Source organism: Oxyura jamaicensis, chromosome 1 (genome assembly GCF_011077185.1).
Source record: "Oxyura jamaicensis isolate SHBP4307 breed ruddy duck chromosome 1, BPBGC_Ojam_1.0, whole genome shotgun sequence".
Lineage (NCBI taxonomy): Eukaryota > Metazoa > Chordata > Aves > Anseriformes > Anatidae > Oxyura > Oxyura jamaicensis.
In genome coordinates, this window is record NC_048893.1 from 76,678,676 (window position 1) to 76,702,166 (window position 23,491).

Below are 23,491 nucleotides of genomic sequence, written 5' to 3' on the forward strand. Positions count from 1 at the left end.
AAAAGAAAAGAAAAGAAAAGAAAAGAAAAGAAAAGAAAAGAAAAGAAAAGAAAAGAAAAGAAAAGAAAAGAAAAGAAAAGAAAAGAAAAGAAAAGAAAAGAAAAGAAAAGAAAAGAAAAGAAAGCAAGAAATTTCCTTGCAGTTCTTGAGCATGTAAATGCTGGCAGGATCTTTCAGCTCTGTTTGTTACACAGGTTACCCCACTGCAGCTCCATCCTGCTACAAGTAGGTAACTCCCACCCAGCAAACTGCAGTGTTCTGCAGAGAACCAATGGCTATTTCTGTGGTCTTTGGGGCACTCTTATCCCTGTTGAAATCTCACAGCAAGATTACGCAGTCATTTCTCCACTATCTGAGATTATGGTGGTATAGGATACATCAAACACCAGAAAAAAACATTCATAGTATGGCTCTTTTGGGACACAATGTAAAGCAGAATAACATCAACATATAGGGTATACTGAGGCATGCAAACTTTCCTTGTCCATCAGTGTATATTAAGCCCATCAGGACATCTTAACTTCAATACAAATAAATACACAGAGAGGTGTTAAGGAGGTGTTCTGGAGCTGCTACCTCAGTATCTAACTTGAAGCATCTAACCAGATGCTGAGTTCAGTCTGGCCTTTCACCACCAAATATTCCCACTACTAATAACTCCAATAAGCTTGGCTAGCCAACTTGCTAATGATGATACAGTTGGTTAGGGCTATATGCTGACTGGGTAGGTTGTTGGCGGTCCCTGGCTGCTGATGCTAGGAGGTGTTTCTCTGTCTATCCTACACAGAAAAATGTAAACTACCCCAATGCTGCCAAACCATTACTTCTGATGGGAAATAGGCTTTGTAAAGCTCGCTGGCTCAGGGTCATAATGATCTGGGTGATTTGGTGAGATATGCCTAACCAGTGCTCTGAGATCCACATAGCTTGTGAGCTCAAGCTCCGAGCTGCATGGAAGCAGAGGCAGGCCACATCTGTTGCAATACAGCATAAAAGATCCTCTGGGAGAAGGGAATACGGGGCAGTGTGGTGTGAGTTGCACTGCAAGCCTCCATCCACAGGACCAGCAAAAGGTCAGCACTGTCCATGCTAAACCACAGCTTATAAGCCTTTCTGAGTCTGAGATAACTCTGTGGGCAACCATTCTGGTGCATCTGCAGCCATACATAAAACTTCGGGCTTCATGAGGGCACATCAGCTTGGGCTCTTCTAGACTCAAGATGAGTCTGAAATAGTCTAGACATATTCCTGATCATAATCCCCATCAGGACAAGATGGGCCTTCTCAGAGTCAGCTCTGGTACCTCTGCACATCAGGGACAGAGCATCCACAGACTGGATAAGCTACTTAGAGGCATTTGAGGATTGACCATATTAAACACTGAAAGAGAACTTTGAATGTTCAAAGCCACATACAGATAATATCTAATGAGGACATCATACCTTTGCAAGATGGAAACTCATTGGAAGATGAAAACTCATGAATTCCAGCCCACAAGCTCTCTGCTTGCTTCTGTCAGTCTTATAGCCCAGACCCTCTCAGCTGAAGAACCAATTCATGGCTTTCACTCTCATAAATGCTGTTTCTTCATGTGGTGTTTGTCTGTTTGGGGAAGGAATTGTATCTAATGTTTTTTGTTAGTGGTGGGTTTTTGGCCTCTATTCCAGCTGATGATGAGGTTACCCCAGATGACTATAAGGAGAACTATCATCTAAGAATTTGTATGTAAATTAACACATTTTGACCTTTACATTCATCAACAGGGAAACCAGATGGGACAAAAATCCCTTAGAAGATGTGCCTTTTTGACGGGAATTCTGACTTGACTTAACATCAGCTGGTTCAACCTACTTCTGTGCTCCCTGTGGGAAGAGCTGGAGCAAGGATTCATCACTCACTCAGCATTAGCAAACCCACTTCAGCAAGAAATCAGCAGTTGAGCTGCAAGTCCTGCAGGACAGGCCTTGACTCGTGCACCAGAGATGGGATAAAAGGAAAAAACTCCAAGCAGCTCTGGGGGATCTTGCAGGGAATATGAGGCACAACCCCAAACACTACAGACAACAATCTGATATTGCTTCGTTACAGTGGGGTAACAATGGCTGGAGGTGGAGTGCCTTACTAAGATGATGGGCTTTATGAGATCATTTTGGTTTTGTGAGAATCACTAATTGACAGAGGAGGAGATCCAAGAAATGGAGAACCTTGATGTGTTGAGAGAGAAAAGAGGTAAAAAAGCAGACAGTTGTGTGGAGTCAGAACCGCAAAGCAGGGTATCAGCCATGTTGAGATCTTTGGGTATTAAGGGAGTATTTGGGCACTGGGTTGGTATTTAACTTGGTCATCTGGATCACTTGTCCAAAACAGAAAGAAGGCAAATTTATCCTTGTTCTGTTCTGAGGAAGCATGACATATTCTAGAATTATTATAAATCATTATTTGCACCATGTTAGACATTGTAAGCTGCAGCTGCTAAGTACTTCAAATCCAAGACCATGCAATACTTTACAGTTTGTTTACCTCACCTTTTGTCCCTTGACAGAAATAAAATATTTAGATCTCTTATCCACCAACTTACCATTGTGACAAGCTAACCTTAGAACAATTTTTTCTTCATTTCTTTTTGCTCTTTGATGGTTTGGGGAATGCAATTCATCCATCCCAGGTGATGTGATAACTTCAGAAGAGACTCTTCACTGAGATAAATGCATGACAAGCATGGGACACTGATGTGGCCTCTACCAGTTTACAATCTAAGCCTTGAATGTAATGTACCAAGTGTGGTTTTTGTTTGTTTGTTTGTTTGTTTTTTAATTATTTTTTCCCCATAAGGTAGAAAAATCACTCTTTTTATAAGTTCATTCTGCTTTTATGTTTTACTTGCAGTATTATTCTTCTGCCATTCTTAATTAAATGCAAAGAAAACTAAAAATATCACATAGTGAGAATCACATAAAGGCCCCTTTTGTGACTTAAGGACAAAAGCTTGCTTCATGAAAACTGTGCCTTTGCTTATATGAAACAATCCCACTTCAGTCTGCCTTCCCATCAATAGCATCATAGCTCCAGACAAATGATACCCACCACTGTGTGGATGGTTTTATTTCTCTGAAAGCTCACTTCTGAGAGCTCTACTTTGACAACTCACCAACTACTATTCTGTAACACCCATCATATGGGAAAGGTTTCATTTTGCATACTGAGGTATTCAGGTGAGAGGCACTGGGAATCCTCTGATGGTATAAAATGCTAGGCTAGAGATAAGAAGAAGGAACATAAAGGAATGAATGTACTATATCCATATCACAGCATCACCATTGATTGCTCTAATGCTGGAATTGTCATGGCCCAAAATAATGTATTTATCTAGCAGAACTAAAGGACTTCCCCCATCCTTCCCTTAAAACTAATTGTCAGAACACGTCCTGGGAGATTTAGGATTGGTAATACTGTGGAGAAGCACATCTTACTGTCTATAAGGGACTGACTGTCATTAGGAGCTTGAGTTGGATGAAATCTATGGACTAAGCTAGAAGCTGATAAAATAGGAGATGATGGGTCGCCTGAACTGGCTTCTACAAAGTTGTCCCTGGCAGCTTTAAGGATGATAGTATGTTGGGCCAACTTTGTGGAGGTGATTTCAGTAACATGCTCTGACTTTTCAATTACTAAACATATGGACTATTAAAGGATTAATATTAAATCTGGGGCTTTCAGGAAAGCCAGCATGGGTGGCATAGATGGGTTTTGGTCTTTCGCTACCATGAGCCAGAAAATAATATATATTTTCAAGGCCTAAAAAGGCCACTGATATTAAGGATCAAACACTGGGTGACAGCTGGGTTATAGCAAGGGTTTGGTCCCACAGAAGGTGTCTGTGCCAGCACTGTGCTCTCAAGGTAGATCCCGCCAAAGCTGGGCCAACACAGTGCAGATGTTTTGGATAAGTATAGCATTAATCTCATTCCACTGTTTGGAGCAGGGTGAGGATTCATTGATGTATGATGAGGATTGGATGCTGAGGATGGTGGGACAGGGTGGGAGACAAATTGCCAACCTTGGCCCTACTTTGGTGGGGTAAGTGAGGAAGAGGGATCAGGTAAAGCCCGGGGGAGAATGTTTTTTTTTTTCTTCTTGCCAGGAATGATAAAAATAAACCATTGTGCTACAGGAGAGGGTATTCCAGGCAGTAGGATTTGCTTCCTCTGCCCAACAACCTCTCTTAAAGACAGTTTCTTTAGGCTAAACCTAATCATCCTGTCCAAACACACAGAGCAAGCAGCCAGTCTGTAGCCCCACACATCTTGCTGCTGATGTGAAGCAGTGTGACTCATGTGCACCCAGCCAAACAAGGGTCTCTAACTTTCTTCTGTGGCTAAAATCACTGAGGCTTTATTTTTAAAAGGCTGAAACTATAATAAAATGGTAGGTCTTTCCTGACACTCTCACAGAAAGCCTTAATAGTAGTCCAGTGCAACTGCTTGCTCAAACCTAACAAAAAATATCTGCGGTGCCTAAGGAGGAAAAAAATTTAAACCTGCTTCATCAATATATGGGAGCATGTCTGAAAGTATGATATTTGTGTTAATGCTACTTCACCTGACTGCAGGGAGAAGACAGTGTCGGGAACAGCTTCCCAACAGAGGGCACTACGTCATTACATATAGAAGCTGAGAGGTCGCTCAAGGACTGCCTCTCGTGCAAGGACACTGAGTGGGGAGGAAGGCACATTTCAGCTTTGTTTGCCCTCCTTTGTAAAAGCTAAGCTTATGAAAAGTCATGTGTTTGTGTCAATAAAAACTACACTATTGTGCATAATTATATGCACCCAAAAAAGCCAAACCAAAATCTTCAAGCCCTTCATCTATGTCGCAGGGAGAATTCTGAATTTCTATAATTTTAAGTGCTTGATTTTACAGCCATTCAATATTTTCTTAATACAAGCCAGGGACTTCTGTGTACCATTCTTTAATTAACTGGGAATCATCTTTATAGATGCATGGGACAGGTTAATTTGTTTGTGGGCTGAATTTTGTGTCTAGCCAACGGCAGGAAGGAAAAGTGAAGGAATGGTCTGAGCAGAGAGCAGCACTGACCTATACCACAAGCAACAACGCTTAGATGGGCATTATTGCATTAGGATACGAGCTGGGAAGAAGCATCTTAGCACCGTGGTTTCTGAGTGAGCAAGAACGGGCAGGATGGCGTTGAGGCAGAGGCAGTGATGCTTTTTTGAGCATAGGGGAAGGATTCTGAATGCCATCCTTCTCCCTTTGCTGTGCATGCTAAGGCACTATAGCCACCTGCCTGGGTATATACCTGTATGCATACCTGTGCGATGTTTCCCGTATCCAGCTCCAATGCAGTATGTTTCCTTTCAGGTTGAATCAATCAGCTATTTGGCAAGCCCCCCACAACTTGCTTTTCCTTTCATTTTCACATTCCATGCTGGATTTTGCTGAGGTTCTAGCTATACAGTGCACTGTTTGAGCAGCTTTGGCTAACACAAAATGACCTGCAGTGGCATGACTTTGTCTGTATCTCACATATCACTTACAATAATTTATTTCTAGGGCTCACAGCTGACCTCAGGATATCTGGCCTACCTAAAAACAAAGAGAGCAGGAGGGAGGAGTTTCCTAGTTGTTCTGGCAGCAAACAGATTATTTGTTAGCATCCATTTTACAGAGGACTTGGAGTGTCATAGACATGCACCTAATAAGTTACTGCCTCAAACAGCCATTTATATAAGAAAAGTACTGAGAAAGACTCTGAGGAAGTCTTGCGTTGGCAGTGGAGTGAAAGTTTTTCAAGAGCCCCAGTAGCCTTCTGCTGGGCTTCTGAAAGGATGATAAGGGAAGGAAAGGAAAAAAAAAAGGCCACAATCATGGATCCTCTCTGATTAGGCCTTTTTTTTTTTTTTTTTTTTTTTTTTTTTAACTTCTCAGGAAAGAAGGAAAACATTAGTGTGTGAGGTCCAGGTAATGGTCAAGGCCATTAGAGAATCTTATTGAGCACTTAAACCTGCATGTGTAGGTGAGAGAGCAAGGTGTGTATCATGTGGGCTGGGAAGCAATTTACGTCACCAAGACATAGCATTAGGACTCTGATTCATGTCTGCATGGGGATGCAGCTGGGTCTAATTCAAGCAGTCATCGGCACAGCTGTCCTCTCTGTCCCTGGCCTGCCACCACACAGGCAGGGTGGCTGGACATGACATGGCAAATTCCAGTTTGCTAGTTTGCTGATGGGTCTGCTTGCAAAAATTTCTACAGACCCTCTACATTCCAATGGGCCAAGTTTAAAGGTCCTTCATCCAGACAGTCTGCAGTAGGATCTAATTCTTAAATCAAGGATCAAGAGCCCTGCAGAAGTAATGAGAAGAATCAAGTGCTATAAAGTATTGAGTCTATGAATTACAGCCAGATAGTCTGAGCTCTGGATGAAGCCCCAGAAGAAAATGAGCACATAAAAGCAAAGCAAATTAGTCTCCAGTTCAGGAGAAGCAACACTCAGGATGGGGCTCTCAAGAACTGGATCCCATTCAGACTGCTGCAGAGACGACTGCTTCATGATATCCTTAGAACTTTTCCCCATAAATCTCATTCCTGCCTCTGTGCTGCAGCCACACTGCCATAGATCTTTGAAGGCTGTATCTAAGATCACATAAGGATCTGGGGGCAAAAAATGGCTTTTTGCATTCCTCTTACATTTCAGAATCACAAGTGAAGAAGAAATCGAGAGCGCAGCAGGAAACCCAGGGCTGCACCTCTGGCCTGTCCAAACCTCCCTGGGAGCTGCACTGTAATATTTCAGATGCCTAACAGGAACAAACAATAATCAGAGTATCCTTTGCATGTAGCATGCCAGTGGGGAGAAAGATTTCCTCAAAACTGTAACTGAGCTAGAAAATTGCCTATGTCATTTGGCATAAAGGAACAGTTGTTTGGAAATGTTTGCATAACTAGCTTTTGTTAAGCTTTTCAAAATTTATTTATGCTATTCCTAGATAGTAAGACCAATGCTGTGCACTCTAGATTCCCAGGAATTCACACTTTTGATGATGGTGTAGAGGTAATCCTATAAAATGCTTTCCTATCTTTCTCCCTGTCTGACTGCCTGTTCCCCAACACAGAACTTTTGACTCCACAATGTGTTTCCATCCATTTAGAGGCCTCTTAGTAATATGTGGCACTGTTTTTAACCTGTTTTTGCTTTTGGGATCCTTGTTTACAGATACTGCCTTGTATTTCTTAGTTGGCTTTTGTGGACCATGGGCTTTTCAGGTAGCCCATGGATAGATATCCTGATGTGCATGGACAACAGAAATGACTGCAATAATCTTACTTAATGGAAGATACATATACTGATATTTAGTGTGAAGTGCCAGGGAACACCCTCTTTGCTGTTCTTGGTCATAAACCATCTTTTCCTTGCACTAATTGCAGGTTTAGATTCTGGAAAAAAATACATATGTATATATCAAACACCTGCTATTTAGCTGTGGGAATACTTTCATATAGGTCTCCGTATATTAGTCAGATGGGAATATGGCTTGAAAAGCAATACTCCACGGAAAGCAGTGTAACGCAGTATTGAACTAGGTATATTACGTATAATTTTTGCAATGTTAGCTGAGGAAAACCTTCCTAAAAATTCATATGCTCACTACTATTTCACTGGAAACGAAGTCACTAAGTTGCCAAACACTACTGGAAAGCAGGAAACAGCTGACTTTGATGACAGTATATATCATCAAAGGCTGTGTAATTGCTTCAGGTAACATACTTCATATAAGTATAGTTCCTTTTTTTATTTCCCCAATATTTACTTAAAGGATCTTCTTGCGTGTTCACGTCCATATTTTATTAATCTTGAATAAAAGGATGTTTAAATCAATTAGACTAAACTTTAAGCTATTTCTTTCTGTCTTTCAAAATGTTACATAAGAAAAGAAATGCAAAGTTTTCGGCTACATTTTGCTGTAGCTAATCATAGGAAATCTTATGTAGGAGATATGTTGTAGGGATTTTTTTTTTTTAACATACTGTTATGAACTTCACAGTGGCTTGGCATGTTGTCTGCTCAGCTGACAATATTTGCACAGTAACCACTGATGCTAATTTGCCTGGTTTTGTTACTAGAAGATGGCCATTCCTAGCTCCAATTCAAACAAAATCAGGAAAAGTCAAGGAAACCGGCATTTGTACATGTGAAGCCAACACACGAGCGTGAGCTCTGACATTGGAAGTCATTTTCCTTGATACCCATCTGGATTGCAGCTGCAAGAACTGCAGCTATGGCTGTAATTAGGAAAGCTCCTCAGTCTCCACCCATTTGCAAGTCTCCTCCCAGTCCATTTGCAAAAAGCAAGAACCACCTTTTTGCTTTTTGAAGCAGGCAGTAGCTTATAATCAAGGGAATTGCTGGGCAACATCAGGGCTAAATGGATGTACCTAAATAAAAATACATTTTTACCAGTTTATGCGGCTGACACACAGGGAGACTCCAGCTGAGCCCTTATGCTCATGCCTCTGATAGCAGACTTTGTCTCTGATGGTGAGTCTGAAGACTTGTCTATTTGTTTAAAGTTTCTTGGCGGCACCTATAAGAAAGTTTTAGCAAGTAATCTATTTAGGGCAATGGCCCAGTTTGCACATCAGACATAAATGCTATATATGCTATAAATGCTACTATAAAAGTAAGTGACAAAATTAAAGCTCGTAATGCTGCTCCTTCCTATCTGCTGTCACAAAGGGAAATCAGAGTATGATACACACCTGAATTTGAACTGGGGAGGCTCAAACCTGTATTTCTGAGAGATGATTTACATACAGAAACAGCTTAATATTCCATTGCATCCTTTCTGCCCTCTGAGTGAATCCAAAAGAATAGCTATAGAAATTTAGATATAATCCCTGTCAATATAACCTAATGCTAAGATAAAAAAAGATAAAGATAAAAAAAGCTGAATGAACTGTGCAAATCCAAACATTTTCTTCCCTTTTACTCCAGCATTTGCTCTAGCTCAGTAATGTGCTAGCACCTACAAAACCAGTAAGAGCATGGGACCTGCGGCACCAAAGCTGAGCTGAGGTCTGGAAGACTGCAATTCTCAGTGTGCTGGAGAGGGGTCTACGGAAATAAACTGCACTGGATGGATGCTAGGACTCTGCTAACCACTGAGAGCAAACAATGAATAAGGAGCAGGAGGAAGTGTGGCACTTTTTTTCTTCCTGGAATAAAATGAGTGTTGGGTAGTTAGATGGTGCAGTCCAGCATTTGGAGGACTGAAATGGGAGACAATGCTTCTCAATCCACCCAGCACATTTCTCTTCTATACTCTCTGTCCTGTTTCCCACTAATGCTGACTCTCAACTTTCACCACAGAGCGCATCAGCTGTGGCTCTACTTGCCAAAAACGTTGACTCACTGTAGCTCATCCTCCTACAGATGAAGGATTACTCCCAACATGGGGCAGGACCTCTCCTGCTCACACTGTGTGGTGTTCCAGATGTGAAGATGTTCTAAACAAAACCCCTTTCTTTTACCATGAAAGTGGTTAAACTGGCATAGGCTGCCCAGAGAAGTTGTGGAGTCTCCACCCTCGGAGATATTTAAAACCCTACTGGACACAGTTGTGGCTACTGTGGCACAGCAGTCTATTCCAGCTGACCCTGCTCTGAGTGGGGTAGATGATCTCCAGAGATGTCTTCCAATCCCAGCGATTCTGTGAGTCTGCAGCACACCTATCATCCACTGACCTTTCCTACATGCCAGTAAGGGAAGAAGTACCTTAATGGCATTTCAGGAATTTTCATGGGTTCACAGGGAAGTTAGGAGCCCAATTCCCATGGAGCTGGGGAAGGAAAGTTGGCCCACAGAAGGACATAGATACTGTGATACTGAGGGCTGTATGTTATGACTTTTAGGCACTTCTCCCCACTAGGTAATCCATGAAGAAAACTTAGGCACTCAAATTCCCAGTGCAATGGGCAGGGAAAGCAAGGTACCTCAGGATATGATTCACAAAAGCAAATAAGAAAAGTGCCTCTGGAGCTGCTGGAGGTGCCAAGGAGAAGGGTAAAGGTTAAGCCCTTCTTAAACAATACATCATCCTTTTCTAGAAGACAGAGGTGCCATTTCCCACTCAGCATCCCCAATTCCAGTTGCTAGGAGCTTATAAAAGCAGTGGGAAGAAGCATCACCTCTTTATGTAATAGCCCAGAGTTTTGCGCACCAACCCACGAGACGCCTGATGCAGAGATGATTTCCTCAGTCTCTTGGCTTCTGGGAATTTGAAGCATCAATTTCCTCCCAGCTGACTTCAAATGCAGTGGTATGGAATAGGTGCATCAACTGCAGAAGCTTTTTGCTATGATAAAATTATTCATCCATACAAGTGAAGGAAAGCATTAGCTGAATCAGAAAGCAGTAGCAAGCACAAGTACAATTTTGTCGCTGGCTGAGTAGAGCTTTGAGCATGCCACTTGTGGGGGCAGTTTTCCTGCCTGGGAGATCCCACACAGGGAAGGCAGAGTTGAGGAATGCCCAGGTATGGTCTACAGGGTTTCTCCAGTTGTTCAGTCAGGCTCTTCCTTCTCTTTTGCTCCAGAGTGTCCTGGTAGATACAAATCAGCAGCCTCATTAAATTATTAGGAAAAAAGATTCATGGAAGAGATGGCATTGGATATCTACAGGAGACAGAAAATGTAATATAGGTAATTCCTTCCTCATTCACTTGTCTAGTGTAATTCTTTGCTCCCTCTGCATCCATTGTGAAAAAAAAATAATCTAAACTGCAATTAAGGGAATTCTCACCTGAATTCACTTAAAGGGGTACAGGATTTAGTATCTGTGCAGCAAGTAATAAAACCAGGGCAGCAGAGAACCAAGCAACATACTCTAATTTGTTATGGAAGGAAAAACCCCCATTTTCCAAATTTGCCCCTTCTTTTATGATCACAATAATCAGCTGTTTCAGGGTAAAGAAAGGCTGAAATTAGTGCTGTTTCACTTTGTCCTAATACTCCCAAACTCACAAGGTTTTGTACTCCCCTTTTCTTCTGCTTTTATTTATATCTTTTCTCTGCTGGCCTCTGTCCTACCCTGCCAAGTCAGGGAAACCTCCCTACAGACTGTCTGTCCCTATGGCTACAGTCAAGCTGGCAGACAGGGAAAAAACTTTTACTGGGAACTGATATGCTGTTCCCTTCCCGTACACAGCCGAGCACAACAACCAGAGAAAGCCTTTATGCAGCTGGGGTTCCTCGGGGTATTTACCTGTGGACCTGGGAGGAGAGGATGCCTGAGAATGGCTGTTGTGGAACCTGACTTTTGGTAGAACTTCGAGAGTTTTTCCACCCAAATTCTGCACAATTTCTTCTGAATTCAGCCGTTTTACTCCCTTACCTTTAATTGACGATCCAGGAGTCGATGTCGGGATCTCTGAGGTCTGAACCCCGCCCCACGCTGCGATGACAACTCTTCTGGTACCCGGTGCTTTCCTTAAAGCCCTGGCTGCCTCTTGGAGGGGGCGGGGGGAGGAGGTAGAGTGCGAAAGGGTTCAGGCGTGCAAAAATAAAGACTGGAAGAGGGAAGAGAAGAGACTCGGGTAATGAAGATGTGTTTGGGGAAAGGATGATAATAATAATAATAAAAATAAAAAGCAAACAAAGAAAAGCAAAAAAAAAAAAACAAAAACCAACAACAACAAAAAAAAAAAGGCACAAAAACTAGTCCCTATTTCTGGAGCCGGTCGGGAAGACGGATCCCGGGGGCCAGGTCTACCCGCTGTGCCGCCGCCTGGGAGGGCGAGGTGCCTTCTCCCCCCGGAGCCCGTCGCGGAGCGGAGCGCTGCTCCTCGGCCCGGCTGCGAGCGGAGCCCGAGCACAGCCCCGCCGCCGAGCTGGCTCCGGCGGCTCTGCCCGCGGCCGGCCCGGCCCCGCACGCCAATCAGGGCGGCCCGCCTGCCTTCCTGTAGGTGTGCCCGGCTCACCTGCGGGCCGCCACATACCTGCGGGCCCGGGGCAGGCAGCGACGCCTCGGCCCAGGCAGCGAGGGGCAGCGACACCGGGGTAGCCGGGGGCGCGGTGCTGCTGGCCCCGGCCCGGCCATGTGAGGCCGGCGCAGGTAAGGGAGCTGCGGACGGCCCCGAGGGGGCCGCGGGGCCCGGCCCGGCCCAGCCCGGCCCGGCTCGGCTCGTCCCGGGCCTGGCGGCGGCTCCCGAGCGGGCCCGGGTCGGTCCGCAGGGGCGGCTGCCCCCGGAGCCGGCGCGGCGGGGAGGGGAAGGAGGGAAGAGGGCGGCCCACCATTTTAGGAGCCGACGGGGCGGAGGGGGAAGGAAGGAGCTCGTCCTCCTCCCGCGGGGCTCGGCCCGCAGGTGCGGGAGACAGGGAGGGAGGGTGGGCGAGGGGCCGCCGCTGCCGTCGGGGGGAGCCCCGGGGAGCCAGGCTCGGGCCCGCAGCGCCCTTCTGTCCCGCCCCTGCCCCTCGCAGGTAGGGCCCACAGCGTGGGCCCGGCCCGGGCTTGGCTCCCCGCAGCGCCGCGCTGCTGGCTGGGCTCCGGCCCCGGCCAAGGGCAGAGGCCCCGGTGGCTTAGGGCTGCGTTTGAACTCTGGACGCCTCGTTGTTTTCCTCCCCGCTTGGCTCGCTGGCATCTTGTGACTTTTATGGCCTTTCACGGAGGAAGGGAAGGCGAGATACCTGCCCGCTGCACGCTTCCCTTCACATCCCCGCGGCCCGCGGCTGCTGCAGCAGCTCTGGCGGCAACTTCGGTGCCCCAAACAACCTGTCGGGGGGCTTACCAGCTCCCAAGGCTGTGGCTTGACCCATCACCTGTTCTATCCATGTGCTCGATGTTTTCATCTATTTACGGAAGTTGGATGAGACCCTGGATCAAACCTAGCAGGGAATGCAGGGGCAGGGGAGGAGATCTGAGCTCCACTCATCCGTGGGAAGAAAGGCTTGCCAAGGAGCTGCTAGATACAGCTGCTGTTGCCTCGTCCTTGAATTGCTTGCCCATTACTTGCTGACCAAGCCACATCTGTAACATGTTGCTGGAGTTTTATGGCATGATGCTCTTATGTTTTGGAGTTTCTCACAACCTACATGGCTTGTTAGAGATGCCTTGGATAAGGGCAGAGTCCTTTTAAAGAGTTGCAAGGGAGGGAGGTGTTTTGGTTTGGAGGAATAATGTATGGGTGACCCAGATTTCAGAAGTGCAACTGAATTGGGTGAGGAGGAGTTATCTGTAAATCAAGTTTGAAGTTATTCCAAATCTGATTTATTCTTAATTCTCAATTATTGTTAATGTTTGGAACAGTTCAGCTGGCCACGTAGAACTTCATTTTGCCAGTTCACAGTTTAGGGTTGTATTTGTAGTGCTATCTGCACAGCAGCCCAGAGGTTTTGATAAATCTGTAAGTGGAGTTATATGCTGTAATTGCTAATGGCAGTAGTGGACTAGGCCTGAGCTTGGTGCTCCTGCTGAAGCCCCCCATTCTTGATGTCTGAAACAGTGGGACTTAGGTGCTTCTTCTGGGAACCTCTCCTACATCCTGAAAAACTTTGCTGCTATGAGTCGTTCCCTGGGTCTTGTTTTACTTCATCCTGCTAAATTTAGATGAATATTCTTGTTTTTGTTCCTTGAGTCCTCTCCTTTCTTACAGATTGCTTTTTTCAAATGCCTTCTAGAGGTAAAGAGCCACAGTTTGCTATGGCCTTTGTTTGTTTTAATAGACTAAAGTCTGGTTTAAAATGGGCTGATTTATTCAGTTTGTATTCATGTAAATTATGTTCAGTCTCCAAGGCTATTCCAGGTAAAATTTCAGGAATTGTTGGTAAGGGGATTCAAATGCATAATTTGATTTTTTTTTTTTTTTTTTTTTCCCCATGAATATTTGATTCTAAGAGTTTTATCCTTACTGTCATCTGGTAGCTCTCCAACTTGATGTTTGCTTGCCGGGTACTGTTCAGCTACATTATAGATAGTTAGCTTATTTTAATAGTTGTACCTGATAAATTTTTAATTCTTTTCAACTTTGCAGCTCCTCACTGAATTCCTGTTGTATCATTTAATGAAGTACTTAGAAGTGACTTCAGTGCAAGTTTAGCTGTGGTCCATTATTTCAGCACTTGGGCCATACAGAGAGAAATTGTCTCCCTCTTCTGCAAGGTGATCATATGGTAGATGTTCACATTATCAGCATTTGGGGGCAGATACTGTACTCTGACCCCTGGCAGGTATTTACATTCACAGCTGGTTATCACTGCATCAGATTCAAACTTCTATTAGAAAAGTACCCAGTCTTGATTTCAAGATATCAAGTGATATCTTGTCTATACTGGTTCCCCAGGTAAATTATTCCAATGGCTGATTACCCTCACTAATTTCTTATCTGAATCTGTCCAGCCTGGTTCCTAACCACAAAGTCTTGCTACAAATCTTTGTGCCAGGTTAAAGAGCCTGTTGCTGCCAGGATGACACATTCCAGCAAAAAGGTGGCCTACTGTATTGCAAGCTTACAGCTGTTATCCATGCTAGCCTCTTACTTCTGGCAATAGACAATCGTGGAACTGTAGTCATGGAATGGCTGGTGTGATTAGAGTAACAACTAAGTGCTTATGGCTGTGGAGACTATGCTGAGATGGGGATTTCAGAGAAATGGGGTTGAATAACTTTAATTGTTTGGATTGAGACTTCATCTGGTGTTTAATTCAGTGTAACTACAAGCTACTTCTGAAGGATTGATCCAGTTCCTCTCATCCAGTCCTGCCTGTGAGCTCCTGGTGCTTCCTTTGTATCGCATCTAGTAATTGAGCAGGCTTGAATCAATTCAATCATTGCTCCAACTGGAAATTTACCCTCTTCCCCAAACAACAACAACAAAAGACTCAGTGGCCAGGCAGTGCTAGGTCTGGTGCAGAAGGATAGCTTGCAGCTGGGCATGAAAGACGTGGAGACAGCAGCCCATCCCTGTGCTGGATGCTAGAGGGAATCATACATTTAGTCCTTATATTTCTGGGCTGAGGAAAACAGGCTGTGGTTGCAGAAATCCTCTCAGCTGGTGCTGCCATTGAAAGAAGCTGTCCTGCCTACTATTTGTCATCCATCTCAGTTATCCAGCCTGGCCCACTGTGAGGCCACACGCATGCTTATATGTCAGAAGAGAAAGGGCAGCATGGGGGTGGGAATAAGGAGGGCAGGGGATGGGACTCCTTTTGGCAGCAGTGTCAGCTTATGACAGGCTTAAACTAGTTTCACCTATGACAGGTGAAACGAAGACTTGAGGTACAATAATTATCACAAACATACCTTGCCTTAAATCTTCATGGAAGCTAATTTTTTAAAAATAGTCCCTTTAAAGCAGGTATGTGGGAACAGCTGCCCAGATTTACTCATTAGCCCACGTTAATTCAGTTGCTTGACTTGCAAGAACTCTGGGTGTCGTCAAGCCTGTGTTTAGGTCAGCTCATTTCAGGTCTATGGTCAAGAAGCATGTGTGGAAGTTAGACCTGGTGTGGGAAAGAGCACATAACATACAAAGAAGGTCTGTGCCTTGGCTCTGATGTACTGATACCTGTGAAAGCTTAATGAGTGCAAAAAGTTGGTTGCTAATGCCTTTGTTTATTCTAGATGTGAAGTTCTCAGGGGTTTCCAATGCTGAAGCAGGTAGGGTATCTGTTTTGGGAAAGCTTCATTAACTTGGTCTCTTCTATTAACAGATGATTCCAGATTTCTTGATCTTCTGGTGGAAATAATAGATGTGGAATGGGTTTTGTCCCAGCAAACTGTTTTAAACACTGTTCCGTCAAATGCAATGCTACATATTGCAGGAGATGTAGAGCAGAGCCTATGGTGAAGACTGGTTTTGAGCTTACAGTTCAGGGGTTGGATTACAGCTGGATGATGATAAAGAAGAAATTGCTATGGCGTTAGTGAGAGTTCAGTGCAAAGTCAGTGGTAGGAATATTGGTTTTGATAGTGGGAAAAATGTAGAGGGGGGAAAGGTGCTTACCCTGACATGTGTATGTAAATAGACACACATATGTAGATATATACAAAATAGAGGGTGTTTTGATGTGAGAAGAGGTTGAGGTGGAGTGGCTATAGAAACTGTAATTGGATAGTATACAAAAAGTGAACTGGAGTGGGAGGAAACACATGAACCTGCTGCTCAGAGAATACTGCATTAAAGCAGAGTTGGCTATAAATTAACTTCCTGAGACTGTATCCCATTTGCAGTAAGTCACGTAGAAGTATGTGATGACTAGAGCCACAAAAATATTCAGATGTTGCACTAACTCTTTGTAGTCTCAAATCAAACACTTAGGTGAATTTAAATTCTCAGTGTGTGAGAACTGGCCTCATTGGTGCTTAGACAGCATCCAGCATGGGAGTCCCTGCCCCAGAGCATACACAGAACTTCCCAAATCCTTATCAGAGTCATGCCAAGGTGCACAGTTGGATTCACAAATTTAGAGGTCCCTTGCGTGTGCCGCCTATATGCAGAGCACAGTCATGCATATGCTGGTGAGATTGAGCCTTGCACAGAGTGAGACTGGTGTGGAGGAGCTCTGGGGAGGAGAGTTGGGGAATGACTGTCACTTCACTGATGAATCCAACAGTACAGTTTGGAGTTTCAAAATCTTATAATCTAGGGGAGGGAGGATTATGATTACAGTACTAGAAACTGGGATTCAGTTTCCTTCCTCGTAGTAGATGAAATGGAGAGTTGGAAGTATCTCTGTGTTCCAGGTAATTGACATATCAGTGGAAAAATTGGTGCACAAGATTGAAGAGCATACTCCTCACAGATGGTGCTCACCCCCCCCCCTCCCCCCCCAAAAAAAAAAAAAAAAAAAAGGTCTCAAAATACTGAGTATATGGGAGGCAGAAAGGAAAAGGCCGCATGACCTGTTTACAGAAGACTGTTAAAGGATATGTGAAATTCTCCTCAGTCCAAAGCAGCAAGTGTCTGCCTGAGGGAGCAGAAGATCCTGGTCATGTCAGGTGGGATTGTTTTAGGTCGCAGAAGCCCTGAGATATCAGCTGATGTGTGACACAAGGCCTGAGGTGGGCTGGGAGCAGACCTGTAAGCTCTTGGACACGGCCATTGTTCGCAGCTGCCACAAGGTGGCTGTAATGGCTATGCTTGCATATGCACGCAATGATAGATACACAAACCAGTGTTAAACTAACACATACAGACTAATGGGAGCAGGGGTGCTTTGCCCTCAGTGTTGCTAAGAAGCTACAAAAAATCAGTGTATGTAAGTTTTATAGTATATACCCTTTATATTCACAAAAAATGACAGGCCTGATGATCAAAAGTGCCTGCAAATGTTTTTTGAATAGCATAATTCTTAACTAGACCCTTACAGCTTTGTTACAGTTTTCTGCCCTGCCAGGAGGTGCTAGTGGAAACTTTGTAAGGGTACACCAGTAAGAGTACAGCTTTGCTGGTATGCTTCATTTCACAGGAGAAGGACGGATGTTCCAGTCATGCTGGTGTCTAGCAAAGCTCTGATGCCATGGCTATGTCTTTAGTGGGACTGGGCTGTAAGCAAAATCCTTCTGGCATGGGTAAAGCCAAGGCTGCAGTTTGTACACACGAATTGTACTGTAGATACTCCATAGTATAAGTGTCTCAGGGTAACTCTAACCCTGTGAAATATAATCTAGCTGCAACATTTGAATCAGCCTCCTTTCTAAAGCACTCAGAGATCGCTATCTGTGTTTACAGGTGAGGGCTGTCAGGTTGCGTAGCAGCAAAGTTGAGAAGGTGTGGTGTGTGTCTGTTTCTCCTCTGGATTTACAGAAGAACAGATGTTCCAGCCCTGCAGGACAGGGAAGGTGTCTCACTGCACAATATTTAGAACAACGAGGGTTAGGTCCTGATTGTTGGTATTGTACATGGCTCAAATAAATCTTCCTATTGTCTGCTGCCTCTCTGCATCTGTTTTTCCATAACTTGCTTTGCACATGGAAGTATTTCAGGCTTGAGCCTAAGTACACTCTAGCTGATGGATCTTATGGGTATTTTTAGCAATATGTTTCTCTCTCCCTTTCTGTATCTCCCCAACGAAAGGTGTTTTCTCTTGGAAAAGTATGTTTCAGATGTAGGTAAGAAGAGACTCAGGTTTTCCGGGGGCGGGGGGCGGGGGGGGGGGTGGGGGAGGGGAGGGATCGTGTAGCACCAAGAAGGCTGCAGTACAGTGCACAGCCTTGCTAGGAAAAAAAATATAAAAAAATTCTGCATTGTGGAAAAAAATGTGGGGGACAGAGAGAGGGTGTTGTGGGAAGACAGGTGAAAAGAAGTGGGAGTACTATTTTGATAGTAAGTTGTGGGTTTCTGTGTTTTCATAAAAGCACAAATGATCTAGAGAGACTGGTACATGGCCGCTCTAAGCCACCCAGTGCCTTTTTAACACTGTCTATCTGGCCCTGTGTTGAATGGCAGGGAATACATTACTGCACTGCCACTCTCTTCCTCATCCGTGGGATTTCTGCTGTCTTGCTACAGAGCTCGTATCAGCCTGTCTGTCCTGTGCCATCAGGGAAGGAGGCCTTCCTCTGGCATTCCTTGTGTCATCCACCGTATCATTCTGCACATTGAGTAAAACAAGCTGTTTCCTTCTTGAGAGGTGCAGAGAAAAGAGCATGAGCAACTTGAACATAAGCTGGAGCAATGACTGTGTCTTTTGCAGGAAGAGCAAGGCTAGGCATGCCAATTATGTCACCATACTGTGTGCTGTGACAAGTCACAAGGGAGGGTCTGGCCATAAAAAACAGCCTAAAATTGTGGCTGCATGTATGGAAAAATGACAGCTGAGTTGCCCAGTGGGCATTATCTGATATATTGGAGGTGTTTCCCTTAGTTCTATACACAGCATCACGTTTTCCTGTTTGGGTGCTAAGTGTATAATAATAGTGATATCAAAGGCATGAGAATACACATTGGAGTGTCAAAGTGGGAACAAATCTAGCTCTTTAATAGTCATAGCAAAATAGCTTTAAGGAAAAAAGCCTAACAAGAAAGTGATAGATTTAATGGATCGCATGTGCACTGAAAACTGTCATTAATAGAAATCTCCAGTTCAGCAAGACAATATGAAGGCAATTCTGCCCAGAAAAATATGTTTTACAAGTATGTTTCATTTTATAAGTTAATTTTAAAGGGACCGTTGCACAAAGTTTGATTATGACAGTGGAAAAGGAGTAAACAAAGTGCATTTTGAGGGGGGGGGAAATGGTACTAACAGATGTAGGAGCCAAATACAGAAGTGTTGAGGCAAGCATGTGCAAAAGTATCAGCTGTGTTCTGTTTGTTTGCTTGCTTTTTCTTTGTTATCCCATGTAGTACTGAAAATGAAGCTGAATTGCTCCAGTTTAGAAACACAGTGTTAGGACACAGAAGAACTCTCCAGTATATATTATTACTTCAGTAATATGTTGTCTTGGAATAGTTGTCATAGGACCTGGTGGAATTGCAGTTTTATGCTGAAGGTAAGCAGTAATCCCGAGTCAAGAGTTTAAGAACAGGTTCCTAAAATTAAGTACCTGAATCCATTCAGAAACAGTTAGATAAGCATAGCCTGACTGAACAATTTCAATGTTGCCAACATTTTTTTTTTTTTCCTTTTATCACAAGTAATTCTGTCTGTGGGCTTCTTAAAACCACAGCTTCAGAATTAACAGATTATGTGAGAGTAACAGTAGAAGGGGGAGTGTTGGATTTTGGTGGCAAAATCCTCTAGCTGTCTTGATTGTAGGGGAAGGCTTGAAATGGGACCTAATAGTAACCTGAAAGTTCCTAAAGCAGAAGGCTTAAAAAAACAACCACCCAAGCTTCCTTTGTCTTGAACAGGAGATTTTAAAAATAAATTAATTAGTGTGTGGATAGGTGAGGCCTGACCTATGCACCTAATTTCGAGCAGTTGTTTGTAAAGATTTGGTTTTCAAGAACAGTTTGGTGGAGATACATGCTTTGGGCTTAGATAGGACACATGGCATCAGATATTTCTTGCTAAGCTCATAAAATTGTCAGAATTGTGGAAAGGGACTCTTGTGAATGTGGACACTGTGAGAAATAGGCAACTCTGGATACCTGACCTATGTAAAGTTATGGGGCAGGTCCTTTCATTGACTGGACTATAAGATGGGTATAGCACAAGTGTGATAGAAGACTAACAGTGATCCAGAAGAATGAGCTGAAACTACTAATTTGGGACACTACTTTGTGTGAAAAATATATCTGTTGTGTCTACTAAGCATTTCTGCAGCACAAAAGGAAAATATTTTAGGAACGTGTCTTGTATCTTGAAGAACTTGGAGGCAAAAGACACAGTGAAGGAACAGTATGGATGGTTAGTGCACTTTTGTTGGTGAAGGGATTGTTTGAGTAAGACTTTTCTTATAGTTGCAGTCAGATCCATAGTTTGTAACATGGCTTTGCATGTTGGGTGCTCTGAGCATATGCTCCCTGACTAATCCTCAGAGCATGTCTGAGGTAGGAGGGGTTACTGTTACCTCGGCTACAGAAATGACCCTCAGACAAGCAGAAACTGCTAGCTAAAGAGCCGGAATTAGGATTTGTGCTTTTTGTGATCTTGCTTGCCTTGAAAAAATTGCTTATCATCTAAGCCATTGTAGATCCTTTCTTTAACGAATGGCAGCAGTGGGGAATTGCAGGAGGGAGAGCTCCTCCTACCCTAATGTACGCGTTCTTTTTTCAGCCTGTATTATGTTACTGATGTTCATAGTCATTCTTTGTGGACCCATTAGCTTGAAATTTCTGCATGACAGCAACTGTTCACGAGCTGTAACTGTTTGCAGAGGCCCAACTTGAAACAGCAGTCTTATGGGTGCATCTTTATCAACTTCTGTAAGGGCAGATGCTAGCAGAGCAGGAGTATACAAAAACGTTTGGAGTGCAGGGTGTTCCCCTATTTCAGACAAAAGTAGTAATGCTGATAGTTCCTGCTGTAGATCACACCTTCTCTACCATGATTGTTTCTTGAGAGCAGACCTACAAATGACCTGTCGTACCACTTGTGTGTGACACTGACAATGTTGATTTGCCACATCATGACATGTCACTATTCTTCAGCCCTGTGGCAGGGAGTCATAGCCAGATACAATTGTCAGCTCTGCTGAATCTGACACCAAGCAAAGACAAAGCCATTGCCTGTGAAACACTGGCAGGACTGGGGTTGTCCAGCTTTGCTGCCCCTCCTAAGCCAAGGACTGCTGCCTTGGCCTCTTGCTAAGCCCCCTGAAAGGGCAAGACCTCCCTTGTCTTGTCTTCAGCTGTCTGCATTGTACCCTGCTAGGAAGGGACCTTGCAAAAATTGCTCGCCTTGTGCCCTTCCTGGCCAATCAGCTGTGATGTATGGGAGAGGGCAGGTGCTAGGTTCAGTAACAGTCATCAAAGATTCGTGTTTAAAGCCAGGTTCACCAAGTCTGGCAGAGGAAAGATGGAAGACCCATTTTCAGTATGGGAGTGCCTTTGGGAAGAGAGCTCTGACTCCTCCCTCCCTCATCAGCACAGTTCATAGACTCCCCCACACCCTTTTCTTGTACCCTCCCAATCCTTCCCCCATTAAGCACCTCTGTTGCTCCCAAACTGGAACAATCATACCCAACTGCACACTTTGCTTTTGCCTTTAGTGACTCCTAAGTGCAGCAAAGCAGTTTGCCATGTGCCAAGTCTGATAAACTTGTGTAGGTGAGTCTGATGGGCGGTGTCAGGAATCACAACTGAAAGCTGCCTGTGAAGCTGAACTCTGTTGTATCTCATTGAACTTGGGAGAGATGGGATATGTATGTGTTTATTTATGCCCCACTGATTAAAGCATGTTGCAGGTAATGGGGAAGGCAGTGAGCTGAATCTTTGATTTCATTTAACTGCTGCCTGTAACTTCCCGGGGAAGTTCCTCATTCATACTAACATATGCACAACTCCAATTAGAATATAGTATGCACGCTTGTGTAGGTTGGTGTATGCAAGCATATCAAGGAGTTTGCATTCCTTAGTTTTACATTATTGTGTGATCGTGTCATAAAAGAGCTAAAGGAAATCATATCAAGATTATTACACCATTAGTCATGATGACTGTTAGGAAGTGAATTGTCTTATGTTCTAATTTCTCGCTGGCATACTGAAGTCATGAGCTGGGGGTTAATTTAAGGCACAGTACTCATTTTACTCCTCTGTATCTCCACTTGATAGGGTGCAGCCTGCGAGGAGAAAGAGGCAGTTCTATGTGCCACGAGGCTAAGGAAAGAGAGACTGGAGGCCAGTCAAGAGTCAGAGTCGGAGAGTCTGCCAAAAGGCCTCCTGAGGATTTTAGTTGATCAGCTAATACCTGAAGAGCCATGGAGTTGTAAAAGTACTACTTTAGGAGATCTTGAAAGGTGATGATGTAAAGCGGACCCTGCCCCCTCATTGTTATGCAGAAAAACGTAAATGAGGGAACAATCTGTAATTGTTCCTTATTTGTTGAAACCCTTCTAATAATTGAAGTAGCAAAAATACTGTAATTAGTACATGATGGAGAAGCTATTGATATTTCTAAGCTGGTATAAATTCTGTGCTGTAAAGTAATATAGAGTTGGAGCTGTGCTGCATGTGAAAGCATGTGGGGATATTTTTTGCCAATTGAGAAATAAGGGGAAATATTACTGAAACAGATCATCAGTATGGTTATCTGGTTATGCTATTCCTCATTTTTAAGGTTGTACCTGTGAGGCTCTACAATTTTTATTTTTTATAATGTGCTGCATTAATTACAATACTAGGAGCTAATGCTAAATTTTAACTACAGTATCATGAGCTGTAATTACCACTATAAATTTTGAAGTAAGGTAATGGTAATTGGTGAAACTAGTTATAAAAAGTATTTCATAACATTGATGAATATCAGTTATACCCTTTTAAATGCTGCTTAATAAAACTTTTTCCTGTTCATTCTGAAAGAAAACTCCACAAAAATTGCCTTCCCTCTCTCCTTCCATTTGGAATATTTCCATGCTAGACTTTGCAGAGGTTTGAGGAAGTTTCCAGGACTTTTCCTAGCATCTTTTTTTGTTTTGTTTGTGTTCCATGTTTTGACTGTGCTCACAGGGGGGTCCTTTGAGTTGATCTAGCTTCCACATAATGTTCATTTAGATGTAGTCCTTTACTGAGGAGAGAAAGAGCTGTGTTTGGGTCTAGGGGGTACAATAAGCAGCAACAAGAAGGCAAAGAAATGTTAAAGTCTAAATAACTGCTCCTTTGAAAATGGTTGTAAATCTGATTAGATCTGTCTGGCTTCATATGTTGCATGCTTCAAACATGAAACTAGCAAAAAAACATTGCTAGCAGAGGGTGAACAGTGGAAATGTAAAACTTCCATACTCCCATACTTTTCATTTGTCTGCTCTCTAGTGTACACCTGTTCCTTAGTTTTGAGCACTTGGCAGTCATGTTCAGCAAGATAGCTATGCT

General features: G+C 43.7%; 1 protein-coding gene and 1 long non-coding RNA gene across 7 annotated transcripts in view; one reads left to right on the forward strand and one right to left on the reverse strand.

Annotated features, from left to right (window-relative positions):
• Positions 1 to 493: 493 nt before the first annotated feature.
• LOC118157551 lies at positions 494 to 11,550 on the reverse strand. The gene is made up of 3 exons (XR_004746670.1): positions 11,413 to 11,550; positions 973 to 10,694; positions 494 to 851 (listed from the first exon to the last, which is right to left on the reverse strand). It is a non-coding gene; the product is annotated as an uncharacterized LOC118157551 (long non-coding RNA).
• Positions 11,551 to 11,556: 6 nt separating this feature from the next.
• ARHGEF5 (Rho guanine nucleotide exchange factor 5) overlaps positions 11,557 to 23,491 on the forward strand; it is a 38,695-nt gene continuing 26,760 nt past the window's right edge. For 2 of the 6 annotated variants that reach the window (XM_035311883.1, XM_035311865.1), the window contains exon 1: positions 18,527 to 19,509. Coding sequence is in view for 2 of the 6 variants with exons in the window: in XM_035311865.1 (XP_035167756.1) it covers positions 19,453 to 19,509 (57 nt within the window). In the remaining 4 variants the exon portion in view is untranslated. Of the gene's footprint in view, positions 11,615 to 12,016; positions 12,133 to 18,526; positions 19,510 to 23,491 lie in introns of those variants that run through there. The other 4 variants (XM_035311909.1, XM_035311901.1, XM_035311874.1 and 1 more) reach the window with 4 other exon arrangements.